The 25,806-nt window shown below is 41.0% G+C and overlaps 1 protein-coding gene across 5 annotated transcripts in view; it reads left to right on the top strand.

Moving 5' to 3' along the window:
* Window positions 1-25,333, top strand: part of LOC137518575 (uncharacterized) — a 76,504-nt gene extending 51,171 nt beyond the window's left edge. For all 5 annotated transcript variants that reach the window (XM_068236635.1, XM_068236633.1, XM_068236632.1 and 2 more), the window contains exons 8-16: window positions 224-257; window positions 1,881-1,902; window positions 9,768-9,809; window positions 9,913-10,020; window positions 13,959-14,012; window positions 18,224-18,272; window positions 18,396-18,593; window positions 19,429-19,995; window positions 25,094-25,333. In XM_068236635.1, coding sequence (XP_068092736.1) covers window positions 224-257; window positions 1,881-1,902; window positions 9,768-9,809; window positions 9,913-10,020; window positions 13,959-14,012; window positions 18,224-18,272; window positions 18,396-18,593; window positions 19,429-19,995; window positions 25,094-25,149 — 1,130 coding nt within the window. In that variant the 3' untranslated portion in view covers window positions 25,150-25,333. The remainder of the gene's footprint in view (window positions 1-223; window positions 258-1,880; window positions 1,903-9,767; window positions 9,810-9,912; window positions 10,021-13,958; window positions 14,013-18,223; window positions 18,273-18,395; window positions 18,594-19,428; window positions 19,996-25,093) is intronic.
* Window positions 25,334-25,806: the final 473 nt, after the last annotated feature.

The raw sequence follows: 25,806 nt of genomic DNA, 5'->3' as shown, positions 1-25,806 counted from the left end.
ACTATTTTATTAATTTTCATATGTTACCCTGTTCTCTAATGTACAAGACATTGGGATGCATATAATTTTACCTTTGTACAGTTTCTTGTTTGTTTTTTGTATCTATTCTAGTTTTGGAAAACCTTTTGTTATTTGTGGACTATTTGGTGCTGAATGGAACCAGTTTAGAAAGTTTTAATCTACAGCTATATTACTTTTTTTTTTTTTTACATTTATTATACAGATAGCTGGATACATGAAGCTGATAAAAATTCCAAGTAAGTGTTACCAACCTTTTTTTTCACCTTTTCAATTTAGATTACTATCTCTTATATGGCAGTTATATTTTCCCACAGTGCTTTACAGTTTGGAAAAGTACCACAATAAACCAGATGCTACTTCACCCTTCAATACTTCATATTAATAGGTAGCTGAGGTTTGTGGTGCCATAACTGACACCATTTTAATATTTGATGCAGTTTTCCGAAGAAATATTTTTTGGAAAAGTCAGTCCTGTGACCCAAAAAGTATAGAGCAGCCAGGCAGTGGGAGATTCTTTTTCTGCTCAAAGTCATCACCTGATCTGGCTGGTACTCCATCCCAGAGCCTCCCTGACTACGTACATCATGTGGGTGATGATGGGATCGGGAGGAGTATGGACAGTTTACTGTCTGCATCTGACATTAACACAGGAAGTCGAATTTGCAAACACAGCAAGCCAGGTAATAAAAGGTAGATAATAAAATAACTTATGTACAATGCACATAACCTTGTGCATTGCAAATTGTTAACTGGTAGTAGATTTTACAGTGATTGCACGTAAATCAGGAAAGTATGCGCATTAATGGTGTCGTGAGTAGCTATAGATTTTTCCAGACACAACACCTTTATTAATTTGTATGTATCTGTTTAGGTTTATTTCATTGGGCACAGAATGCACAATAGTTATATGAAGGATGACATTAAATCACACCTGATCAAAAAATTCACTTTCTTCCATCCCTCATAGTTGTTGAAGCTCTTCAGTGTCTTCTGGGTCCCCTGTGTTGGGCCACTGTCTCCCCTCATAAAAAGCTCCAACCCAGCCATGGTACAATGACGCATGTGGTCCTGCCACACACCAAGCTTTGTGCACATGTACTGTTCACAATGAACTGTAATCAAACATGCACAGAATGCTCCTGGGAACAGAGCAGTTCCCCCTTGCTGTTTGTTGTCTAAGTATATGGTACAACAGACACCAGTGGATACAGAAAAAATGTATATTGACAGGCGCAGCAGATCCATTAAAACTGTACTTAGGATCAGCTGTGACTGTAAATGCTGCCAATCCAGTATAGTGCAGACATAGCCTTTGTCCTATCATCTATCTGTGAGACGAATAAATACATAAGATTTATACATACCTGGAGCTTCCTCCAGCCCCCCTGCATCGATCACTCCCACATCATCTTCCTCCACCTTCTCCTGGTCTTGGTAGAAGCCCCATAACTTTGGCGAATCAGGCGCACTGCGCAGTGCCCCCATGGCTAGGAGTGCTCTGTGCCTTGCACCGAGTGATCCCGACTGGGCAGATTTACGGGGTTTCTACCGGGACCAGGAGAAGGCAGTAGAAAAGGTTGTGAGAGCGATCGATGCAGAGGGAGCTGGGGAAAGCCCCAGGTATGTATAAATCTTTTGTATTTATTCGTCTCTGGTACACTTTAATGGCAGAAAGGGAAGGAAAATATGTCCTTGACCACTTTGAAGAAAAAGGAATACGGTAAGTATATCTGCTGTTGCTGACATATAAACAAAGATTACATATACACAAAGATTGTTTAATCATTCTTTTGTTTTTGTCATTGATTTGTTATAATTTATTGGATCGTTGTTTACATTTACATATTTTTACCAATTAGGTATCCAAATATGCCACCAGAGGTAAGACTATTTTCCTTGCTTTTATTAAATCTGATTTGTTCCAGCACTATAATATTGGACTTTCAATGGAGCACATTGAAATAAATGTTATAAAGCTGGCCAACAATGACCTGATCTGACCAATGATCTTTGCTACCAAATTATTATGCTGGCTGGGAAGCACAAATCTGACCCTCTGTGCAAGTTTTGAAAGCACTTGATACAGTACCGACCATGATTCTGATACTCAGCGCAATGCTGCCCACTGTTCAGAATAAGTTGGAAGTTATAAGTTGATGGAAGTACATGGCTTTTTAATAGGTCTGTTCTAATTGATAAAATCAAGTCTTAAATTTATTTGTTCATTTGAAATGTTCTTCATTAGTAAAGAGGAGCTATGTAAATAGGAAAATTGGTTTGTCTAATGCTTAGTTATAAGTGGAAGCCTATGACAGCTGATCACGCTGATTGGCTGATGGGGGGAGTAGTAAAAAAATAAATAATAAAATATGTATATTTAATCAAAAATAAAAACCATAAATATTTATAAAAAATAACCATCTGGGGGCGGTCAGACCCCACCAACAGAAAGCTCTGCCGGTGGGGAGAAATGAGGGGAGGGGGGGGGGGGGGAATCACATGTGTGCTGAGTTGGATGGCCCTGCAGCGAGGCCTTAAAACTGCAGTGGCCAGTTAAGTGAGAAATTGCCTGGTCTTTAGGGGGTTTAACACTGCGGTCCTCAAGTGGTTAAAAAATTCAAAGAAAAAATGGCTTTTAAAGGAAGCATCCAAGCTTAATATAAAATCAAAATCCACTTACCTGGGGCTTCCTCCAGCCCCTGGCAGCAGTCCTGTGCCCTCGCCGCAGCTCTGGTGGCTCCTGGTGTCCTTCGCTGCAGAAGCCGACCTTGACGGGTCGGCTTCCTGTGCTCTCCACAGCGCAGGTCACGTGGTCCCGCCGACGTCATCAGGTCTGTACTGCGCAGGCGCAGTACAGACCTGATGACGTCAGCGGGACCATGTGACCCGTGCCGTGGAGCGCACAAGAAGCTGACCCGAAGGCCAAACTGGCAAGGTCGGCTTCTGCAGCGAAGGACACCGGAAGCCACGTAGCTGCGGCGAGGGCACAGGACTGCTGCCAGGGGCTGGAGGAAGCCCCAGGTAAGTGGATTTTGATTTTATATTTTGCTTGGACCATTCCTTTATACTTGTATAAGCAGGTACAGAGGGCAGAGGTGACACAGAGGGGGCCATTGGAGGTACAGGGGACAGAGATGGCACAGTGTTCCGACTTAAAGGGATACTGTAGGGGGTCGGTGGAAAATGAGTTGAACTTATCCGGGGCTTCTAATGGTCCCCCACAGACATCCTGTGCCCATGCAGCCGCTCACCGATGCTCTGGCCCCGCCTCCGGTTCACTTCTGGAATTTCAGACTTTAAAGTCTGAAAACCACTGCACCATACTGGGCCTTCGCAGTACGCTCCTGGTGACATCAGCGGGAGCGAGGACACGGCAACGCAGGTGCAGTGGTTTTCAGACTTTAAAGTCTGAAATTCCAGAGGTGAACCAGAGGCGGGGCCGGAGCATCGGTGACTGGCTGCACGGGCACAGGACTTCTGCGGGGCACCATTAGAAGCCCCGGGTAAGTTCAACTCATTTCCCCCCCCCCCCCCCCCCCTACAGTATCCCTTTAAGAACAAATTCAGGTTAAGAACGAACCTACAGTCCCTATCTCGTTCGTTAACCGGGGACTACATGTATAACAAATTTCAAGACCAAAAATGAATAACAAATCCCAAGACAAAATATAGTAAGACCCCTGCCCTTGTGAGTTCACAATCTAAAGAAATAGGGGTAAACGAGTAGGAATGTCCTAAGTTAGACACTGTACTTGTTGGAAAAAGTACGTTTTGAGGGAGTGATGCGCATGAGAAATCTTGTATACGTAAAATGTGAGGAGGAGAAAAGGTCATGTGCAGATTTTAGATTGTGGTTGGGTTGATATCTGGAAACTAGTGAGATGTACATGGGAGAGAGGTTGTGGACCGCTTTGTAGGTTAGGGTAAGCAGTATCTGAACCTTCCTCCAGATATGGTCTACCTCCCAAACAACTTCTTAGTTAGATTAATACAATTACCTTGCCTTTTAAAATACAGTTTTAAATGCTACAGACCATATGTCAGGAACCGGCCTGCGGCACGTCTGCGTATACGGTTCCCGACTGCCAGTTTGACCAGATCAAGCGGGGAGCAGCCTTATTCGAGCTAAAACAAGGCTGGGACCCCTCAGAACACTTCTCACTGCCACCACTAGCGGTTTGCTAGACACGTCCTCTCTGCTGTCGAGTGCTCAGCGCGCAATCTGTGTTTTCGTATTCGGGTCAGCTTTGCGCTTTAGGCCGAATACGGGAACGCCACGCACACACACACACAGTTGCAATTTTACACTGTAGTGAAGCAAAACCACTAACAGTCGTTCCGAACGATACTGTTAGCCACTCTGCTGTCGCTACTCGCACTGGCGTTTTCGTACGTTGGGTCAGCTGTGCGCTTTAGGCCAACGTATGACAAACGCCCCCACACACAATGCAATTACAATTTCATATGGTAGTGTTGCTCAAGCATACAATTAGGCACGGACTTATCCTGCATACACACTTGAGATAAAAGTCTTTGGAAAAGGCAAGATCACAGACCAATGTAACCCCCTTCCATGTAGTATGAGAGCCATACTCTACACAGTCTATTCTATGGAGCTGCACTCCCCATCAGATAAACTCTTTGCAAGACGCTGCACACAAAGATGCTGCACACATTCAAAAGATCAGTATCTGCAAAAGATCTCTTCCTGCAATAGATCCATTCCTGCAAAATGCATTCATAGTCTATGATATCTGCAGATCATCATACATACCTTGTTTAACAGGCAATGATCTGCAGATCATCTGCAGATCAGATCCACCCGGATGGATTTTCAGATCTGCAGATGATTGCCAGATATGCAGATGAAGTCTGTTAAACAAGGTGTGTATGAGGATCTGTAGATCTCAGACTATGAATGCATTTTGCAGGAATGGATCTATTGCAGGAAGAGATCTTTTGCAGATAATGATCTTTTGAATGTGTGCAGCATCTTTGTGTGCAGCATCTTGCAAAGATTTTATCTGATGGGGAGTGCAGCTCCATAGAATAGACTGTGTAGAGTATGGCTCTCATATTACATGGAAGGGGGTAAAATTGGTCTGTGATCTTGCCTTTTCTAAACACTTTTATCTCAAGTGTGTATGCAGCATTATACACACTTCAATCTCTTCTAGGCTATGAGTGTTAGTTTAGTACAGCAGAAGTCAAGCTTATTAAATAACGATTTAATATCCCAGGAAAACAATGCAGGACAGAATATATACAAAAGATTACAAAAAACTAAAATAAATAGTTACAAAATTAAGAGTCTACAAAGATAAGTTACAAAAATGCACACCAAGCAATTTGCTTACCAAAATACAGGGATCCAGATAGAAGAACCTTGGACTTTTGTGGACGGACACAATTCTGGTTAGACCAGGAGTCCACTAGCTTGGGCCAGGAGTCCAGCTGCAGCTACCGTCAGGAGGGGACTGATTTGAGGTATCTGTCCCCTGGTTTTTATAATGAAATATTCGCCTCGAGGCTGTAAGCCTGTGTGGACGGGGGGGGGGGGGGGAACTAGATTTAATTACATCCTCAGTCATAATTGGATTTGCAGAGATCTAACATCCACATGTGAAAAATGTACTATAGCCCACATACATGAAAAGACTTCCCTAGTCCAAGTTACAGGTGACAACCCCATTGTTGACCGTATTTCCTAGCTGATCAAAGATAAGGATATAGTTTGCACCTCCACCAATAATTTAATTTCCTCACAACGAAATAGTGTTTAACACACAGGAGGCTCTTCCTGGCTAGTCTAGAGTTCTTCACAATGCTTTAACAGCCTTCATCAACAGAAGTGGTGAATGTTTCAGTTGTCAATGACTTCCAAGCTTCCACTCCAGATAAGGTAGAACAAAACCCTTCACTTCTGCCATTGTCTAATTAACCAATGTCTTTGCTGGAGGCTAACACCCCATCTCTATTCACTGAAGTCCCTTTAGATGCAAATGTAGTACAGCCAGATGACCATCGCTTCAAAGCAGAATACACATGTGAGATATAGCAGACAGAAAAAATGACAGAAATATGTTCCTGTATTCCCTAATATCCTCAGCACCTCAATATATCACCACACCATAGTCTTACATATCATTGTTAGATTCTACACCCAAGTTGTAGCAATCAATGATACATGTATAACCAGCATCTTACAAGGTGCTGTACATTTAAATTAACACTTCTAACATATACATACTGTTTAAAGAGACTATAAAATCTAAAACATGTTGTACATATTCCATTACCATAAAAAGTTAAAACTATCTGCCGGGTATTTTCTGTTTCAACTCTCCCCCAAAGTGCTGTATCCGACCCCTTGCAGAAAAGTGCTGTGGCGCTTCCATGGCACTCTATCTCTGATGCAGAGATTGCCATGGCACCTGTCTGCAGGGGGATTGGGCTACATTACAAAAGGCGGGGCTTGAGGAAAGGGTTTAACAGATACGACCCATCAGGTTATTATAGCTTTTTATGCTAAGGGAATATATGCAATGTGTGTTTTAGTCGTTATAGTCTCTAAGTTTCAAACAAAGGTAACACAAGGTAAATACAAATCTGGGTCAGTAACTGCAGAAGTCGCACTGCGATGATGCCTGAACAGGTGAGGTTTTTAGGTCTGGCTTCAAGTTTCAGTTCTTTGCAAGTAGCAAATAGATTGTGGGAGTCTTTAACTACATTGATGCAGTTGGTTATTTGGCTGATGTGTTGGACAAGCCTGTTAGATTAGCAGGCAGATCTACAGCTCTCATTAAAGTAAACGTAAATCAAAATGAAAAAATGAAGTTTCACTTACCTGGGGCTTTTACCAGCCCCCGGCAGACGTCCTGTGCCCGCGCCATCCTGGAGCGTTCCTCTGGTCCACCGCTGCTGCTAAGGTTCGGTTTACACTAACTGGCCAGTCGATTGGCTACTGTGCCTGCGTGGCTCTGGCCACGTGCATCCTCGCATTGCCAGGAGTGTCCTGCGCAGGCGCAGTACTCGAATATCTCGTACTGCGCCTGCGCAGAACTCGAAAATCACATGCGAAGTGTGAGACTTTGGAGTACTGCGCCTGTGCAGGACGCACACAGCCAGGGCTGCGCAGGTGCAGTGGCAATCGACTGGCCAGTCTGTGTAAACCCAAAAAGTAGCCAGGGCGGGCCACGGGGGAGTGGCGTATAGTTTCAGGACAGAATGGGCACAGGACGTCTGCAGGGAGTTGGTAGAAGCCTCAGGTAAGTGAACTCATTTTGCTATAGGTTTCCTTAATTCTGCTTGTCAGGGAGTCTGGCTTATAACCTGGGAAAGGGACATCTAATTTGTATGGAATATACTGTGAATGTGAACTACTTTTTGGTTCTAAACTGGATGAAGTATTGGAGAAGTCTTCTGATGCAAAGAAAAACATTTCTAAGAAAGAACATTTTTTATTTTAGAAGTCATTCAAGTCTAAAATAGACAAATTACTGATCTAGATAAAGCTTCTGTTTCTTTTATTGAAAATATATGAATATAACATTTTACATTGTGAAAAATTCAATTTCAACAGAACTTTACATATCTTTTTGTAACACATTATATAACACAAGATAGGAAATGAAATACAGAACATATATGTTTAGTTAGTATAGTAGGAGGTAGGTGCTATTATAGATGCTAATTGTAGGGTGGTACCTCCAGTTCTTAACCGCATATCATTAATATTAAATAAACTGTTCTCAGAGTATTATTGTATTTGATGTTGACCACAGGTGTTCTTAAAGAGATAGTTACTTGAGAGTACATGAATGAAAGAGAGAGAGCAAATTAGAAGGGAAGAGTAGCAAGGAGAGAGAAGAAAGTGACGTGGGGTGGTGGATAGGGAAGATGTAGGGGAAGGGGGGGCCTGATTTTGAAGTTTAGTTACATAACTTCTGGTATATATCAGTGGTTACAAACTTAAGGCCCGTGCACACGCCTGACTGCAGGCAACGACTGGTCTGTCGTCACCTCCCGCTGGGCTTGGCGTTCCAGCGACAGTCCGGCGCACGGCGGATCGCTCAGAAACAGCCTTATCAGTTCGCCAACAGACTGTACACACGCCGGACTGTCTGCTGAAAACCAGCCCAGCGGGAGGTGACGACGGACCCGTCGTTGCCTGCAGTCAGGCGTGTGTACGGGCCTTTAGTCCATGGAGCCCAGGTCTCCCTGATTTTTTTTTTTTTTTTCGTGTATTATGAGCACAATGGATAAGCTCCTTGACCTCTTTTATTTGCTCAACTTGTCTTATTAGCCATTTTTTTAAGGAAGGAGAGGTAGTAGTTTTCCAGCCAGAGTGAATAAGTGCTCTGACCGTGCCTAGAAGACTTGAAAGTATTGTTTTTGATTTTGATGTTTTGTATGATTCATGAGGAATATCTGCACCATGCAGGATGCAGATAGAGATTCACTGTAAATCTGAAATTCCTAAACAAATTCATTCAACAAAGGAGATTCAGAATGGACAGTATCAAAACGGTCTCCAACCCTCATCAGAGTCAGGAGTTTATGGTGTCATTGGTAGTGTTTGAATTTGGAATTACGATCAGCACCATTTCAGCACTGAGCAGCAGGATGGCATGTGTTTCAATTAACTCCAGTACTTCCTCCTTCCAAGCTGCAAGGAGGAAGGAAGTATTGGAGCCAAGTGAAATGCATCTTGTCCTGCTGTTCAGTGCTGAAATGGCACTGAATGTGTGTGTTTGGGTCTTGAACACTAATGCTGAATTTGAACAAGCCATTGGACTTGAAGAATGCCTATGTGCACCTCCCCATTCATCTCAGCCATACCTACGGTTTGCCTTTCAACTACAAGGAGGGATAAGACATTTTCAATTAGTTACCTTCCCATTTGGTCTCTTCAGCTCGTTGGCTGATCAGTTGGGTTACAGCGGAGTCGTTAGCAATAGTTAGGTTTAAAACAAACCTAAAGTGCCATAATAAAAGAGAGACTTGGATGCTTACCTTAGAAGAGGGAAGACTCTGGATCCCATACAGCCTTCCTGGTGCTCTCTCCCTGCCCTCATTCCTCCGCTGTCCCCATTCAACTACAATAAAAAATCTCTCAATAAATGCTGTCCATTTGGGAGGTACATTCATCGCAATAGCGGACTTCCTCAGTCAGACATCTTTTCTTCAGGATGAAGGGTTCTTGAATCTGACTTTTGAAAGCTCTATGACAGATGGAGAAAACCTGCAATCAACCTCCTTTCCTCAAAGATCAATACAAAGTGCTAGATGTTCTGCCCTTTCAACCCTCGAGAAAACGCTTGGGCGGTAGATGCCTTTTCAGTAAAATGGAATTTTACACTGGCATACATGTTCCACCATTCATTTTAATTCCAACATATGTTGAACAAGCTCTTTCAAGCCACGCCAGTGAATTTAAAAGGACAGCACCCTCTCTGGTGCTGTCCTTTTGATTCACTGGAAATGTGTTACTGGTAAGTCTTACCAGTAGGCAAGGTAATTTAATCCGCACAAAAAGAAAAATAACTATGCATGAGTGATTCTTCTTTCAGTCCTTTTATATGAGTATCATTGGTAATGAAAATTGCTAAACCATATTTACTTGCTAGATCTTGTTAATGACAAATTTTAACACAGTGACAAAGATGGTATTATACAGTCCAATGATGCTACATTGTCTTGCAAGCTTCAAATGAACCCGTGTAATGATTTTTTTTTCTTTAAAGTGTTCCGTTTTAGATAAACGACTGTTGGCTTTAAAGTATTCGGTATGTTTACTTTATTTTTGCTAGTCTTTGTATTTTTTTTTAATCTGTTTGTATAGCTTTACCCAATAGGTGTTAATTATAAAAATTTGTCCAACTCCTATAGGAAACTTTCAAGATTTCATCCCGTGCGGAGGCATCTATAGTACTGAAACTGACTGAGCAGCTAAGTGACAATTTGGAAAAGTATTTCCTCACTTGCAAAGGGTTGGAAGTAAGTGTCATAAATCGAAATTAATTTAATTGTATTAAAACATACTTTTACAATCGGTTGTACTTCACTAATCTTGTCATACAGAAGCAAATGTTGTTGTTTTTTTTTTGGTTTTTTTTGGGTAATGCTAGGTACACACCATACAATTTTCTGTTAGATTCTTCTGTTAGATTTACCTACAACATGGAAAAAAGCTATCTGGCAGGTAAATCTAAGAGAAAATCTAACAGAAAATTGTATGGTGTGTACCTAGCATAAGGAAAAATGTGTCTAAAAGGTTTGACAAAACGGTAAGCTTGAGACTCGTCTAAAAGCTTGAATTTACTGAGTATTTTAACCACTTCCCACTGGCCCATAAACGGTACAGAACAGCCCCACGGGTGTAATTGGATCTTTGTTACTGCAAAATGGATTGCTTATGAACACTTCAATTTGAACTAAAAAGAGCAAAAATAGCAAGCTTTAAAATGTCCATTTTGCAGGAAGTGGTTAAATTAAAGCCTTAACACATCGTCCAGATTTTTCAGTGTTGATAAAGCTGAATACTAGGAGTATGCAGTTACTGGTAGCTAAATGTTTAATATAAAAAAAACAAAAAACATTACAATAAAAAAAAGTAAATATTTACCTAAGGGTCTAAACTTTTTAAATATCAATGTAAAGATTAAATATTTCTATTTTTTTTTTATTTTAAACTTGTAAATAGTGATAGATGCAAAACGGAAAAAATGCACTTTATTTCCAAATAAAATATTGTCGCCATACATTGTGATAGGGACATAATTTTAACGGTGTAATAACCGGGACATATGGGCAAATACAATACGTGAGTTTTAATTATGGAGGCATGTATTATTTTAAAACTATAATGGCTGAAAACTGAGAAATAATGAATTTTTTCCGTTTTTTCTTATTCTTCCTGTTAAAATGCATTTACAGTAAAGTGGCTCTTAGCAAAATGTACCCCCCAAAGAAAGCCTAATTGGTGGTGGAAAAAACAAGATATAGATCAGTTCATTGTGATAAGTAGTGATAAAGTTATAGGCTAATCAATGGGAGGTGAACATTGCTCAAGTGAAAACGACGGAACGTGAATGGGTAAATACAGAATAATTGCCTATGAAAGGTACATTGCAAGCCTGTAATCCTTATCCATCGGTGCTACAGATAAACAGGCAAATGTTCGCAAAGTAAAAAATTTTAAACTCTTAATTTTTTATGCTAATGTGGATATAGGGAATGCTGTAGATGTGATATACTTGGACTTTGCAAAGGCATTCGACACTGTTCCACACAAAAGTCTGGTGCAAAAGTTGAGGATGCAAGGACTGGGGAAGAGTCTGTGTGCATGGATAGGGAACTAGCTAATGGACAGAAAACAAAGTGTTGTGGTCAATGAATCATATTTAAAATGGGTGACTGTTAGCAGCATTGGGGTCCCACAGGTGTCAGTACTGGGTCCAGTGCTCTTCAATTTATTTATTAATGATCTAGTAGTAGATGCAGTAGAAAGCAATGTTGCTATTTTTGCAGATGATACAAAATTGTGCAGAATCATCAACTCTCAGGAAGATAGTGACATATTGCAACAGGATATGGATAGGATGACTATATGGGCACATAAATGGCAGATGAAATTCAATGTTGAAATATGCAAAGTCATGCATTTTGGTCGTAACAATGGTGTAGCGCCATACAAAATAAACGGGATACAGATGGGAACATCAAACTTGGAGAAGGACTTAGGAGTACTCATCGACAACAAGTTAATCGTATTCCATGCCAAGCTGCTGCAGCTAAAGCTAATAAAATTTTGGGACGCATTAAAAGGGAAATAAAACCTTGAGATGCTAACATAATATTGCCCCTGTTAAGCCCTCTAGTAAGGCCACATCTGGAATATGGAATTCAGTTCTGGGCACCACATTACAGGAAAGATATTGCAGTTTTAGAGCAGGTGCAGAGACGGGCAACAAAATTGATATGAGGGATGGAAGGTCTCTCTTACCAAGAAAGGTTAGATAAACTGGGTTTATTTAGTCTAGAGTAAAGACGCCTTAGAGGGGATCTAATTAACATGTATAACTACATCAGAGGGCAATATAAAAGCTTAGTGGATGAGCTTTTTGTCACTAGGCCTTCTCAAAGGACTAGAGGACATGATCTGCTCATGGAGGAAAATGTTTTAGCCATTTATTTAGGAAAGGGTTCTTTACAGTAAGAGAGATTAAGATGTGGAATGCATTGCCACAGGAAGTAAAGGCAAATTCTATGTCTGCATTTAGGCTTCTTACACACTAAGACGTTGCGTTAGTTGCTACGTTAAGGTCGCATAACGTGCACCTAACGCAACGCATGGGGGTGGTGGCAGAGGACGTTAGCAAAGAGCCGCGTTAAGCGGCTCTTTGATGCGTCCGTGATGCGTACTATAGTACGCATGCGCTGGTGGAGACCACATGAGCGGAACACTCCGCATCACGTGACGTCCGCACAGTGCAGTGAATATTAATTAACCATGTGGCTAATCACTGCGCCTGTGCAAGCAGGCTAACGCGGCAAAGCCGCTCTAACGCCGTAGCATGCTGCACTTTAGATTGACGTGCAGCGTTACAATGTAATGCAACCTGGGCACTGTGCAGCCCATTGCAGTTACATTGCTGTGCGTTGGGGAGCGTTACAGGCTGCACTAACGTGCGCCTGTAATGTCTCACTGTGAAAGCAGCCTTAAAGGAGGCTTAGATGCTTTCCTTGCGATGAGACATCCATGGCTATAATTACTAGGTAATGCCCGGTGATGTGGATCCAGGGATTTTAATCGGATTGCCATCTGGAGTCGGGAAGGAATTTTTTCCCTTTTGGGGCTAATTGGACTATGTCTTGTAAGGGTTTTTTGCCTTCCTCTGGATCAACAGGGATATGTGAGGGGGAAGGCTGTTGGTGTACTTTGTTTTCTGGTTGAACTCGGACGTATGTCTTTTTTTCAACCCAAATAACTATGCAACTCTCCCCTCGCTCAACCCACCCCACCGTTCCTCCAGACGTGGTACCCTATGCAGAACCATAGATCTTCAATAAAGGCCTATAGTAGCGCTAAATACTATAAGACCATAAGTGACTTTTTTTTTTTTTTTAAGGGACCCTGAGCATTACATAAAATCAAAATTTGGACTTACCTGGGGCTTCCTCCAGCTGCCCATAGTCCACAAGGTCCTCCGGCATCATCATCTTCCCTCTCCTTGGGATGCTGGTGGCTCCAGTAATCGGTGACTCTCGGGTAAAGTTGCACGTTTGCGCACCTGTTGCGTCCTCATGCTGGTCGCCGTAAGCCTCCTACGCATGTGTGGTTCAGTCTTTAGAGAACTGTGCATGCGCAGGAGGCTTGCGACAACCAGTGTCATGACGTGACAGGTGCGCACACGTGCGATTTCACCTGAGAGTCACCGAATACTGGAGCCGCCGGCGTCCCAAATAGAGGGAAGATGATGATGCCGGAAGACCTTTTGGGCTACAGGCGGCTGGAGGAAGCCCCAGGTAAGTCCAAATTTCAGTTTTATGTACCACGCAGGGGCCCTTTAACTCTCATTTGTATTTTGTTACCCCAGATGATTTTAACGCATATAGCAATAAAAGCTACATTTTATATTGTACTTTGAGATAGTTGTAGAAGCTTAATTAGTGACTGACCTGCTTGAGTCAGTTAGCTGTATAACAGAATGGATATTCTATCCTTCCTTTTAGCTGAGTAATTTTTATAGTTTCTTAAAAATGAAACAAAATTGGGTGTAACAGTTTGTGCCGCGCAGTTTAATACTTCCTGTGCCGCACAGTTTAAAACTACCTGTGCTAGATGAGTCCTTTTAAAAAAAATCTTATTACAATTTTACTGATTTTATGTGGTATTAAGCATGTGTGTATTTTTTTTTTTTTTTTTTTATTAGCAGGTTCTGGAAAAAGCAGACCTCAGACCTGAAGCTCTTAAAATTACCCCAGATGTAAGTACCGTATTCAATCACCCCCATACACATACCCCCACGTGTGTATGTATGTACATATGTGCCTTTCTATCTATCTATCTATCTATATATATATATATATATATATATATATATATATATATATATATATATATATATATATATATATATATATTTATTTATACAGTGGTGTGAACAACTATTTGCCCCCTTCCTGATTTCTTATTTTTTTGCATGTTTGTCACACTTAAATGTTTCTGCTCATCGAAAAACGTTAACTAGTAGTCAAAGATAACATAATTGAACACAGAATGCAGTTTTAAATGATGTTTTTTATTATGTAGTGAGAAAAAAACCTCAAAACCTGCATGGCCCTGTGTGAAAAAGAAATTGCCCCCTGAACCTAATAACTGTTAGGGCCACCCTTAGCAGCAATAACTGCAATCAAGAATTTGCGATAACTTGCAACCAGTCTTTTACAGCGCTCTGGAGGAATTTTGGCCCACTCATCTTTGCAGAATTGTTGTAATTCAGCTTTATTTGAGGGTTTTCTAGCATGAACCGCCTTTTTAAGGTCATGCCACAACGTCTCAATAGGATTCAGGTCAGGACTTTGATTAGGCCTCTCCAAAGTCTTCATTTTGTTTTTCTTCAGCCATTCAGAGGTGAATTTACTGGTGTGTTTTGGGTCATTGTCCTGCTGCAGCACCCAAGATCGCTTCAGCTTGAGTTGACGAATAGATGGCCGGACATTCTCCTTCAGGATTTTTTGGCAGACAGTAGAATTCATGGTTCCATCTATCACAGCATGCCTTCCAGTTCCTGAAGCAGCAAAACAACCCCAGACCATCACACTACCACCACCATATTTTACTGTTGGTATGAAGTTCTTTTGCTGAAATGCTGTGTTACTTCTACGCCAGATGTAACGGGACACGCACCTTCCAAAAAGTTCAACTTTTGTCTCGTCGGTCCACAAGGTATTTTCCCAAAAGTCTTGGCAATCATTGAGATGTTTTTTTTAGCAAAATTGAGGCGAGCCTTAATGTTCTTTTTGCTTAAAAGTGTTTGCGCCTTGGATATCTTCCATGCAGGCCGTTTTTGCCCAGTCTCTTTCTTATGGTGGAGTCATGAACACTGACCTTAATTGAGGCAAGTGAGGCCTGCAGTTCTTTAGATGTTGTCCTGGGGTCTTTTGTGGCCTCTCGGATGAGTTTTCTCTGCGCTCTTGGGGTAATTTTTGTCGGCCGGCCACTCCTGGGAAGGTTCATCACTGTTCCATGTGTTTGCCATTTGTGGATAATGGCTCTCACTGTGGTTTGCTGGAGTCCCAAAGCTTTAGAAATTGCTTTATAACCTTTACCAGACTGATAGATTTCAATTACAGTACTTTTGTTCTCATTTGTTCCTGAATTTCTTTGGATCTTGGCATGATGTTTAGCTTTTGAGGTGCTTTTGGTCTACTTCTCTGTGTCAGATAGCTCCTATTTAAGTGATTTCTTGATTGAAACAGGTGTGGCAGTAATCAGGCCTGGGGGTGACTACAGAAATTGAACTCAGGTGTAATAAACCACCTTTAAGTTATTTTTTAACCAGTTCGGCCTATCTGGACGAGCTTCCTCGTTTAGATAGGCGCTGCTGCCGCCGCCTCGTGCGCGCGATCGGGCGCGCCCCCGCTGCCCGCCGCTAGCCCCCCGATCAGTGAATGGGAATATAATTCCCATTCACCGATCTATCTTCCCCGCAGAAATACCGACGCTTTCTCTCCAGAGAGCGCGGTATTTCTGCCCCCAGGAAACATTTCCCCTGCTTTTAAGTTCCTAGATGCGAAATAGTTCGCATCTAGGACTTTTTTCACTGTGGCCATCTTGTGGCCGAATAGTAAACTGCACCACAATTCATTTTTAATTAAAAAAAAATATTTTTTACACTTAAAATTAACAGTTTCCCTCCCACACCAAAAATTACCCACATACACTTTTTCTATTAAAAATAAAAATAAAAAATACAATTAAAAAAAAACAAAAACAACATAAATAGTTACCCAAGGGTCTGAACTTTTTAAATATGCATGTCAAGAGAATATTTTATTATATTATTTAAAATTATAAGCTTATAAATAGTGATGGACGCAAATTGAAAAAATGCACCTTTATTTCTAAATGAAATATCGGCACCATAAATTGTGATAGGGACATCGTTTAAATGGTGTAATAAGCGGGACAGATGGGCAAATAAAATACATGAGTTTTAATTACGCTAGCGTATATTAATTTCAAACTATAATGGCCAAAAACTGAGAAATAATGATTTTTTTTCATTTCTTTCTTAATCTTCCTGTTAAAATAGATTTAGAAAAAAATAATTCTTAGCAAAATGTACTACCCAAAGAAAGCCTAATTAGTGGCGGAAAAAACAAGATATAAATCAATTCATTGTGATAAGTAGCAATAAAGTTATAGGCGAATGAATGGGAGGTGAACGTTGCTCGGATGCATGAGATTTTCGGACTGCGGTGCTGAACCGGTTAACAAGGGGGGGGCAATCACTTTTTCACACAGGGCCATGTAGATTTGGAGTTTTTTTTTTCTCACTAAATAATAAAAACCATCATTTAAAACTGCATTTTGTGTTCAATTAGGTTATCTTTGACTAATAGTTAACGTTTTTTGATGAGCAGAAACATTTAAGTGTGACAAACAAAAGAATAAGAAATCAGGAAGGGGGCAAATAGTTTTTCACACCACTGTATATATCCTATCTATCAATATATATATATCTCCTACACACACGGATATGGAGGGGTTTCAGGTGCAATTTCCAGTATGCTGAAAGAAAAAAGTGACTTAAAAGAAAGATCTCTCAAGCCTGATATTTGTTTTTATTTTATCGCTTTTTTCCAAGAAGAGGATGCTGGGATTCTTCTGAATGAGATGAAAGGGGGAGGGAATGGGAAAGGCTGTTCTGGACATGAACCAACACTTTAAGTTGGTGATTTAAGTTATTACAGTTGCACACACAAATACTCTATCATTTTATTATCTCCATGTTCATAAATTGTTTTTTTTTTTTTTTTTTTTTTTTACCTAATAAGATTTATGATTACAAAAAAAAAAAATTAACTATGTTGCCTGCTTGAAGTGAAAAAAAGGCATGTTTTTCACTTTATTTTTCCTGGCATATTTTTCCTTTTGAATACCGTAATGCCCTTTGGTTGCAGTAGTGTCTGAATCACACTAGAAACAAGCATGTCAGAAGTCAGGAAGCATAAGAAGCAAGGATGCCGGCACTGCAACTCATACAACACAGCAGTTGGAGGGGGAGAGAGAGGAGGGCAGCACAGTCACAGGCTAGGTATGCAAGCAGGGGGTCCTCAGCGTGCTCAGGCAAAAGCAGTGTCTATATTGAAAAGAAAGGAGAGAGCGCCGGCACTGCTGTCAATCCTCTATTCATAATTCCAGACATAAAACAAGGCATAATTGCATATAAAAAATCATGGCACATACCATTAGTGACTGTGGATGTGGGTGTAGAGCCTTACAGCTGTTTCGCGCTCCTGCGCTTCTACAGAGGCAGCCCCTGTAGAAGCGCAGGAGCGCGAAACAGCTGTAAGGCTCTACACCCCACGCACCCACCGCATCCACAGTCACTAATGGTATGTGCCATGATTTTTTATATGCAATTATGCCTTGTTTTATGTCTGGAATTATGAATAAAAGAGGATTGACAGCAGTGCCGGCGCTCTCTCCTTTCCTTTTCAATCTAGAAACAAGCATGCAGCTAATCTTGTCAGATCTGACAATGACAGAAACACCTACTCTGGCTATTCTTGTTCCAGGTTCATGTCTAAACGTATTAAAGGCAGACGATCAGCATTATAGCCAGGCAACTGGTATCGCTTAAATAGAAATAAATATGGCAGCCTCCACATACCTATTGCTACAGTTGTCCTTTAAATATATGGCTTCAACTCAAGTCTATGTAGGTCAATATTTTATGTCTTGGCTTACTCAGTATAGTGGATTTTATGGCATTGTGCTTGGTTGAATGTTAAATGAAGATATAACACACCCAGAACTGGGTACATGATACATTGAAGTAGTGTAATAAACTATTAGAAGCTGTACTGTAATAAACTATTAGAAGCTTTGCAGAAGTACACCTTTGTTTTTCTGCACTTTGCTACAGTCTGCTAGTCTGCTATATAAATCATTTTGTTTTCATTCCAGATTCATCCCCCCGCTATTTATGGAAACATAGATGCTGGCAGAAATGTGGGTATGTAATTCTTACATGCTTTATATAGATTCATTATGTATGCCGTTCATGTTTGGGAATTTTAAATTTTTTTTAATTTTGGCCCAGTAAAAAATGTTTTTTTTTTTTCGTTTTCCTTTGAAGGTTTGGAAATTACAGCGGTGAACCCAGTTTTAAATATTGAAGCACCGTCTACATCCACTTCCTCCATGTGTTCAATGACAGATGCACATGCTTTTGAGCGTCTAAATGTAAAAGTAGAAGCTGACTGTGGAGAGAAAGCCACAAGTGAAGGTATTCCTTCCTGGCTAGATGCTTTTCCAGAGAGCAGCAGTGCTTCAGGTATTGATGTTTCCCTTCGTTTTAAGTCTAACGTTTACTGTAGTCCAATTCAGTCTTTGGTTGCTATCGCTTACCACTATTGGTTGTATAAAAAATGTTTGCACTCTATGCAATCTCATAAGAGAGATGTCATGCTAAAGGATGCCATACATTCATCCAAAACATTTGATTTTTCAGTCTTTTTTTTTGCGATTAAAAAATATCGATTGTATAGAAGAAATATTTTTCCTGATTTGAAAGAAATCAGTCGGTTTTCTTGAATTATCGATAATTACCTATCAGCTGTGGTGAAAAATTCTGGTTTGATAATTTGAACAATACACTCAATCAAGAATATTGATTAAATTTTAAGATATGTAAAAAAATAAAATAAAATTGTATGGTTATTAACACTGTTTTAGTATTGCGCAAAGTTACATAAAATTAAATTAGTGTTAATGCTAAATATCAACTACAGCCACTGCAAATGCAAATTCTCACAGGCAAAGAAGGAAACGTGTGCAAATTTTTGTTTGTGGTGTCTGTTTTCTTTTCTCATTTCACATGCTGAGCTATTGATAATCATTATGGCCAATTTGGACGCACACTAGTGTGGCAGCAGAATGTGAATAAAAATTTGCATGTAATGGAAATGAGCCCATTGGCTTTCTTTAGCAAGCAAAACACTTGTTCCAGAAAACCTCTAATAGGCATAAATGGAGACTAGGCCTAAATCTGTGAACAAGCGGAAGCCGTAGTGGTTTAGACTGTGCACTTTTATTTCTCAAATGCATGCTTTTTGTATATTGAAAGCTATGTACAGAGAACTAAAATTATTATTATTTTTGTAATAAAGATTCTCCAGGAGGGAAACGCAGAAAGTTGGAAGATCCAGATGAGATGCCATACATGTTCTCATCATCCTCTGCTGTGCACAGATATGATAAAACTCCTACTCTTACATCTGTGAATGTGACTTTAACGCAGCCATCTTCTACTTCATCTGCTTCATCTTCCTATAGCACTAAATATACAGATCACAGGGCGCCTGAACCTAAGGCAAGTGATCCTCATTATGCAGTTTTTCAGGATGATCAGAATACAGCACACAGTTCAAATGTTGCTCAGGTTGGTAGAATTACCAACACCGATGTCGATGATGAGTCTGAAATCAGGTCTGCCACATTGCCCAGGAGTCCTGAAGTAAAGACACAGCCTGGATTAGATGTGGATGATGAAGATGATGATCTGTATGCCACATCTCCACCAAATGGTTCAGAGGAAGCACAGTCGTCTAGCCAGTCCCAAGGGAAAACGAGCAAAGCACTGAGCCCCGATATCCTTCAGCTTCTTAAAGGAAAAGATGCAACTACAGTGACAAATATTCTAAAAACCATTTCTCCATTTTATCCTGCTCTTCAGGGTAAGTTATACATTTTATATGTGTTATATATATTATATATGTACTTTTCTTCATGCAGTGTCATATGTCTGGATGTGCAACATTTTGAAGACCTAAAGATGAGATTGAAGGACAACTGTAATGAGAGGGATATGGAGGCTGCCATATTTTATTTCTTTTTAAAGGGACCCTGAACTGTCAATAAAAAATAAAATTGGTACTTACCTGGGGCTTCCTCCATCCCACCGTAGGCTGCGAGGTCCACTGGCATCCTCCTGGCTCCTCTCCTGGTCCCGCTGGCGGCTCCGGTACAGGCGACTTTCGGGCTGAAGGTGGGCAGTGCACTTCCTGGACTGGCATGCTATGCATCATCATGCTGGCCGCTATGCGTCATCACGCCGCCGGCAGGAAGTATACTGCCGACCTTCTGCTCGAAAGTCGCCGGTAACCGAGCCGCCAGCGGGGACCGGGAGAGGAGCCAGGAGGATGCGGAGGGTCCTCGCTGCCTGCGGTGGGCTGGAGGAAGCCACAAGTAAGTACCAATTTTATTTTTGATTGTTCAGGGTCCCTTTAAACAGTACCAGTTACCTGGCTATTCTGCTGATCCTCTGCCTCTAATACTTTTAGCCATAGACCCTGAACAAGCATGCTGCAGATCAGATGTTTCTGACATTGTCAGATCTGACAAGTTCAGCTGCATGCTTGTTTATGGTATTATTCAAACACTGCTGCAGCCGAATGGATCAGCGGGGCTGCCAGGGAACTGGTATTGTTCAAAAGGTAATAAATATGGCAGCCTCCATATTCTTCTCACTACAGTTGTCCTTTAAAGGCCACCTGAAGTGAGAGGATATGGAGGCTGCCATATTTATTTTCTTTAAACAATGCAAATGGCCTGGTTGTCCTACTGATCCTTTGCCTCTAATACTTTAAGCTCTAGGCCCTGAACAAGTATGCAGATCAGGTGCTCTGACTTACGTTTGACTGGATATGCCGCATGCTTGTTTTTGGTTTGTTTCAGATTCTTCTGATGCATGAAAGATCAGCAGGAATGCCAGGCAACTGGTTTTGTTTTAGGCCTCTTTCACACCAAGACGTTGTGTTTTAAGGGGACGTTAAGATCGCATAACGTACCCCTAACGCAACGCCTGGTGGTATTGGAGGTGGACGCCAGAGTGAGCCGTGTTGCGCGGCTGTTGGTGCGCCTTATTTGTCTGATACTCAGCGGGGACCACGTGATCGGAACACTCCAACACTCCGCATCATGTGGTCCCGCCAGCCAATCAGCGGCCACTCCAGGAAGTAAACACTGCAGTAGTGATGGGAAGTCCGGCTCTTTTCAATGAATCGATTCATTGAAAAGAGACGGACTTCCTATCTGTACTGTTCTGAATCGATTCAGAGGCAGAGCAGCAGGACTGAACCTAGTAATGGGAAGTCCGGCTCTTTTCAGTGAATCGATTCTGAATAGTAGCGATAGGAAGTCCAGCTCTTTTCAATGAATCTTCCCATCACTACACTGTAGTGCAGTGAATATTAATTAGCCATGTGGCTAACAATAGCGGACTCTCCCCTCCTCCTCTCCTGCTCAAAAAAAAAAAAAAAAAACAATACTGAGCATGTGCAGTCTAACGTGGCTAAAGCCGCGTAGAACGCACAGCATGCTGCACTTTAAAATAACGTACAGCGTTACAATGTAACGCAACGTGGGCACTGTGAACAGCCCATTGATTTTCATTACTGTGAGTTGGGCTGCGTTACAGGCTGCTCTAACGTGCGCCTGTAATGTCCCACTGTGAAAGCAGCCTTAAAGGAAATAAATATGGCAGCCTCCATATCCCCAGTCACTTCAGTTGTCCTTTCAGTCTTTAAACCTATTTTTCATTAATTATTTATGCTTATTATTAAGGTATGTATGCTTATATTGCCACACCCTCCTGCCGCATCTCTCAACAAAACCCGCACACAACTGTTTGATATATTGGAGAAAGACACTATTCCTCTCTATGAAATGTAAATAATTCTGAGTTGATGCAGGATTATGCAAATGTACATGCAAATTTATGCCGCTTGAAAATTGACCAATTGAATTCCACTTTGGCCAGATTTGATTTGTTCATTTTCATGCTGCATAAAGTTGCATAAAAAATTTGCATAATCCTGTATTAACTAAGAATTATTTTGGTAATTAAAATGGGGGTGGGGGATTTCAGGAGGAGTGGTGCCTAGTTCAGTGTTAGCGAGTGGAGGGAGGGGACAAACATAACAGAAAGTTTAGACCAGCTTTTTTTTATTTTCCTTTTTGGGGGGGGGGAGGAGTGGGTGTTGTCTTCTTCTTTACTTTGTTTCTCTATGAACTGGCTGGCCTTTTGACAGCACAATGAAACCTGTAAACCTAAGGACTCAGGACCAGTTTGCTATTACTCAGTGCTGGTCTTTAAATGACAGTGCTGATGAAGCAAGCCTTATGCTACGTACACACTTGGAATAACTATCGTTTGCAAGGAACGATAGTTACCAGACGAACGATATTGGAAAGATTGGAATGCAACGATGGGATGCAGCGATCATCATACACATTTTAACGATCGTTCTCGCAGAAAAGAACGATCAGAAGGATATGTTGCGTTCATATTTATATAAAATTAAAAAAAAAACCACTGACATGGAGTTACAATAGATACAAATATATGATAGTTAACTTGAAAACAAAGTTTAATTGAAATGAGCAATGTAACAATCTTTACGGCCGCGCTACAAAGGAAGTACTGAAGCTGGGCAGAATTCAACGCAGGCGTATTGGCCCTTGTAACGATCGTTATTGGCCGATGTCTGTACATACTATAGTTTTGTAACGATTGTCGGTAGATACGATCCGTCAGGTTGGATATTTCCATCTTCCCGATGTCGTTCTTTTGTCGTTCGTGTTAATGATCGTTTGGTAAAGTTCTTTCCCCGATTGTCGGCGGAACGATCGTTAATTAGCTGTTTCAAACGACCGTAGTCGCCAGTGTGTACGCAGCATTAGTTGGTCATTGTTGCTGATGGTGATGTGGTGCTAACAAACATTATATGATCTTTACTACAATGATAGTGCTTGCTCTCAGGCTATCTTTCTGTAAAACCAATGCAGAGTCAAGATTTCCAGGCATGACCAGAGGTTGCTGAAGTGGTAGGATGGTGCTCTGTCCTCTCCAAGTAGATCCTTGTCACATTATTGTGGTTTGCTGAGAATTCCACTGCAATCTGTAGCCCACAGATGTCAACTCAAGGCCTGATCCACCTTGCCTCTCTATTTTATGTGACCTGCAAGAGCTTCAAATGGACAATTGTCTTGGGCTTGGCTAAATTTTAAGCACACACTGGCGAGAGACACAATGCACTTTGATTTAGTGACCTTTTGAAGTCCTATTTTGCAGCTAGAATGCAGTGTTTCTACTTCAGCATTTCACTGCTGGTATTTCATGGAGTAGAGCTTAAAAATATCAAATACCAAAATGTCCAAGAAGAGAAAAGTTGATGCCAAAAGAAGGCAGTATGCATTTTGTGTTACGAGGTAGTGTCTGTGGTGAAGGTCTATGATATACGTTGGCATTTTCACATAAAACATGGAGTGAAGTTTGCAAAATATACCCTTCAAGAAAATTGTTCAAGAATTAAAAGGCAGACTGCAACAGAAGTGGAAAATGTTTACTTCAGCTACAGCCAAAAATGATGCAGGAGTGAAAGCTTAGCTTTATTGTGGCTGAAGAAATTGCCCCCCAAGCTCTGAGGTTTATTTGTTTTTGTTTTTTTAGGGAAAGGCTTTTGCATTCTTTTTAGATTTCTGGTTGAAACATTGTTAGTTTGAGATGCTAAATATTGATAAACTTGGGCTGTAGTTTAGATTTTGTCCCCTTATGTGACTCCCCTGCTCTAGCAAGTTTTTAGAAAAAAAGTTTTTTTACTGTGCTACATCAGACAGGGAAATACAGCCTATTAAAATCAATTGGCTGCTGTCCAATTTGCATGCAGGGACATTTTTTCGCATCATGGATTCGGGTGCGTCCTGCATCACAGCTGTGCTGGCATCACATCTCGCAAGTCGCATGTCAAGCAAAGACAAAACGGGCCCATAGTTTTAAATTAAGGGCTGGTTCAGACGGACGTTTGTGCAGCGTTTACTGCCAGCGTTCGGGGCTTAGCGTTAAACGCTCCCATTCAAGTGAATGGGAGCGTTTGTACCAAGCTTTCACGTGCTTTTACACGAACGCGGCGTTCAGGTCCCGATTTTCACTGGCGTTCAAGGAGCCCCTGGAAGCTACATGTTGCTTCCAGGGGCGGTTAACCGTGACGGGTAATGTTCCCCTAGGGGAAGAAAAAACGCGACCGCATCCGAACGCAATGCGAATGCTGCTGAAAGCCCGAACGCATTGCCGCCGCGACGCCAACGAACGCGACGCCTCCAAACGCCTGTCTGAACCAGCCCTTACAGCATATTTAAATGAATAAGAAATTAAATAGGCAAAAATAATGGGATGCCTAAGGCAAGGACCGCACTTGCTCATATCGTACCCATTTTACTCCACTATGGGAAATTCACACATATAATTAGTCAGTGGGCCAATCGAGAATCTGTATTTTTTGCTTTTGTCTGCTCTCTGTTTTATGTTTTTCTCCACCGTAAAAAAAAAAACAAACACATTTGGATTTTTTTTCTAATTCTTTTGCATTTTGTCTTTGTAACAAGGACTAATGCCCACTAATACACACACTAGATGGAGCTCAGCCGACGTGGCTAATAACTAACGTTTCTGCGGAGAATCCAGTGTGTGTACAGCAGCCCCCAACTTCAAAGGTTAAAATAAAGCCCTTTACCAGTGTTGGCAATAGATGTACATTTTCTTTGGGCTGGATGTGAGCTTGATGCACATCATTGTTTTGCTTCATAATCACGGATTCCTGGAAGAATTCTTTAGTTCCTTTATGAATTTACATTTGTTTTTTACTATGATCTTCTCTTTGAGTATTGCAGATGTGGTGAGCAATGCTATAGCTCATATAGCTTATCATTAATATTGGTCATGATTTTCGTGCCTCCTTCTATTTATACAAGCAATAATAATGTTTTTCTTTTTAGATGTTAATCTTGAGATTCTGGCCCAAGTACTTGTCAACACAGGTGCCCTTGACTGATGTCCTTCAAATTTTGCCTGAACAACATGTAGCAATCGGGGTGGCTCGGCTACTGAGGCATCACATTCCTCCTGGCTCATAATATCTAGTGTACTTATTTCTACAGTTCTAAAACAATTACGTTTTTTGGTGTTCAATATTGTATTGTGTTTTTATTTCCAATAAAATACATTTCTGGGTAAAACTTGTTTACATGTGTATTTGTTAGCACTGAGCCTTTCATACAGGTATGTTTATGTTGGTTGAGAACATCATTTTTTATTTTTTTTGTACTTTCTTGCCTTAAAAAAAAAAAAAAAAAATGCAAACTGCTCTGCCAAATAACTGCTACATGAGACATGACAGCTGTTTTTTTTTTTTTACAGCATAATCTCGTTATAATAAACTCTGGTATCATATATTATACATTTAAACATTATCAGTGAACATTCTGGTATAGTAATCTACCTCTCCAGGTCCCAGCCAATCTCCATTATAAGTCTATGGGAGCAACGCCTGGTATTGTAAACTCTGATATAATAAAACTTCTGTTATAGTAAAGATGTTTACATTGGCCCTTACGTGACGCTGACACTAGTAAACAGTGGGCAGTGCATGCATCATACGTCAGTGTGAAACCCATGGTCTGCTGCTCTCTTAAGGCTGGCTGCAAGTGAC

The sequence above is a fragment of the Hyperolius riggenbachi genome, chromosome 5, assembly GCF_040937935.1.
Source record: "Hyperolius riggenbachi isolate aHypRig1 chromosome 5, aHypRig1.pri, whole genome shotgun sequence".
NCBI classification, from domain to species: domain Eukaryota; kingdom Metazoa; phylum Chordata; class Amphibia; order Anura; family Hyperoliidae; genus Hyperolius; species Hyperolius riggenbachi.
This window is presented reverse-complemented; position numbering and strand designations above follow the sequence as displayed.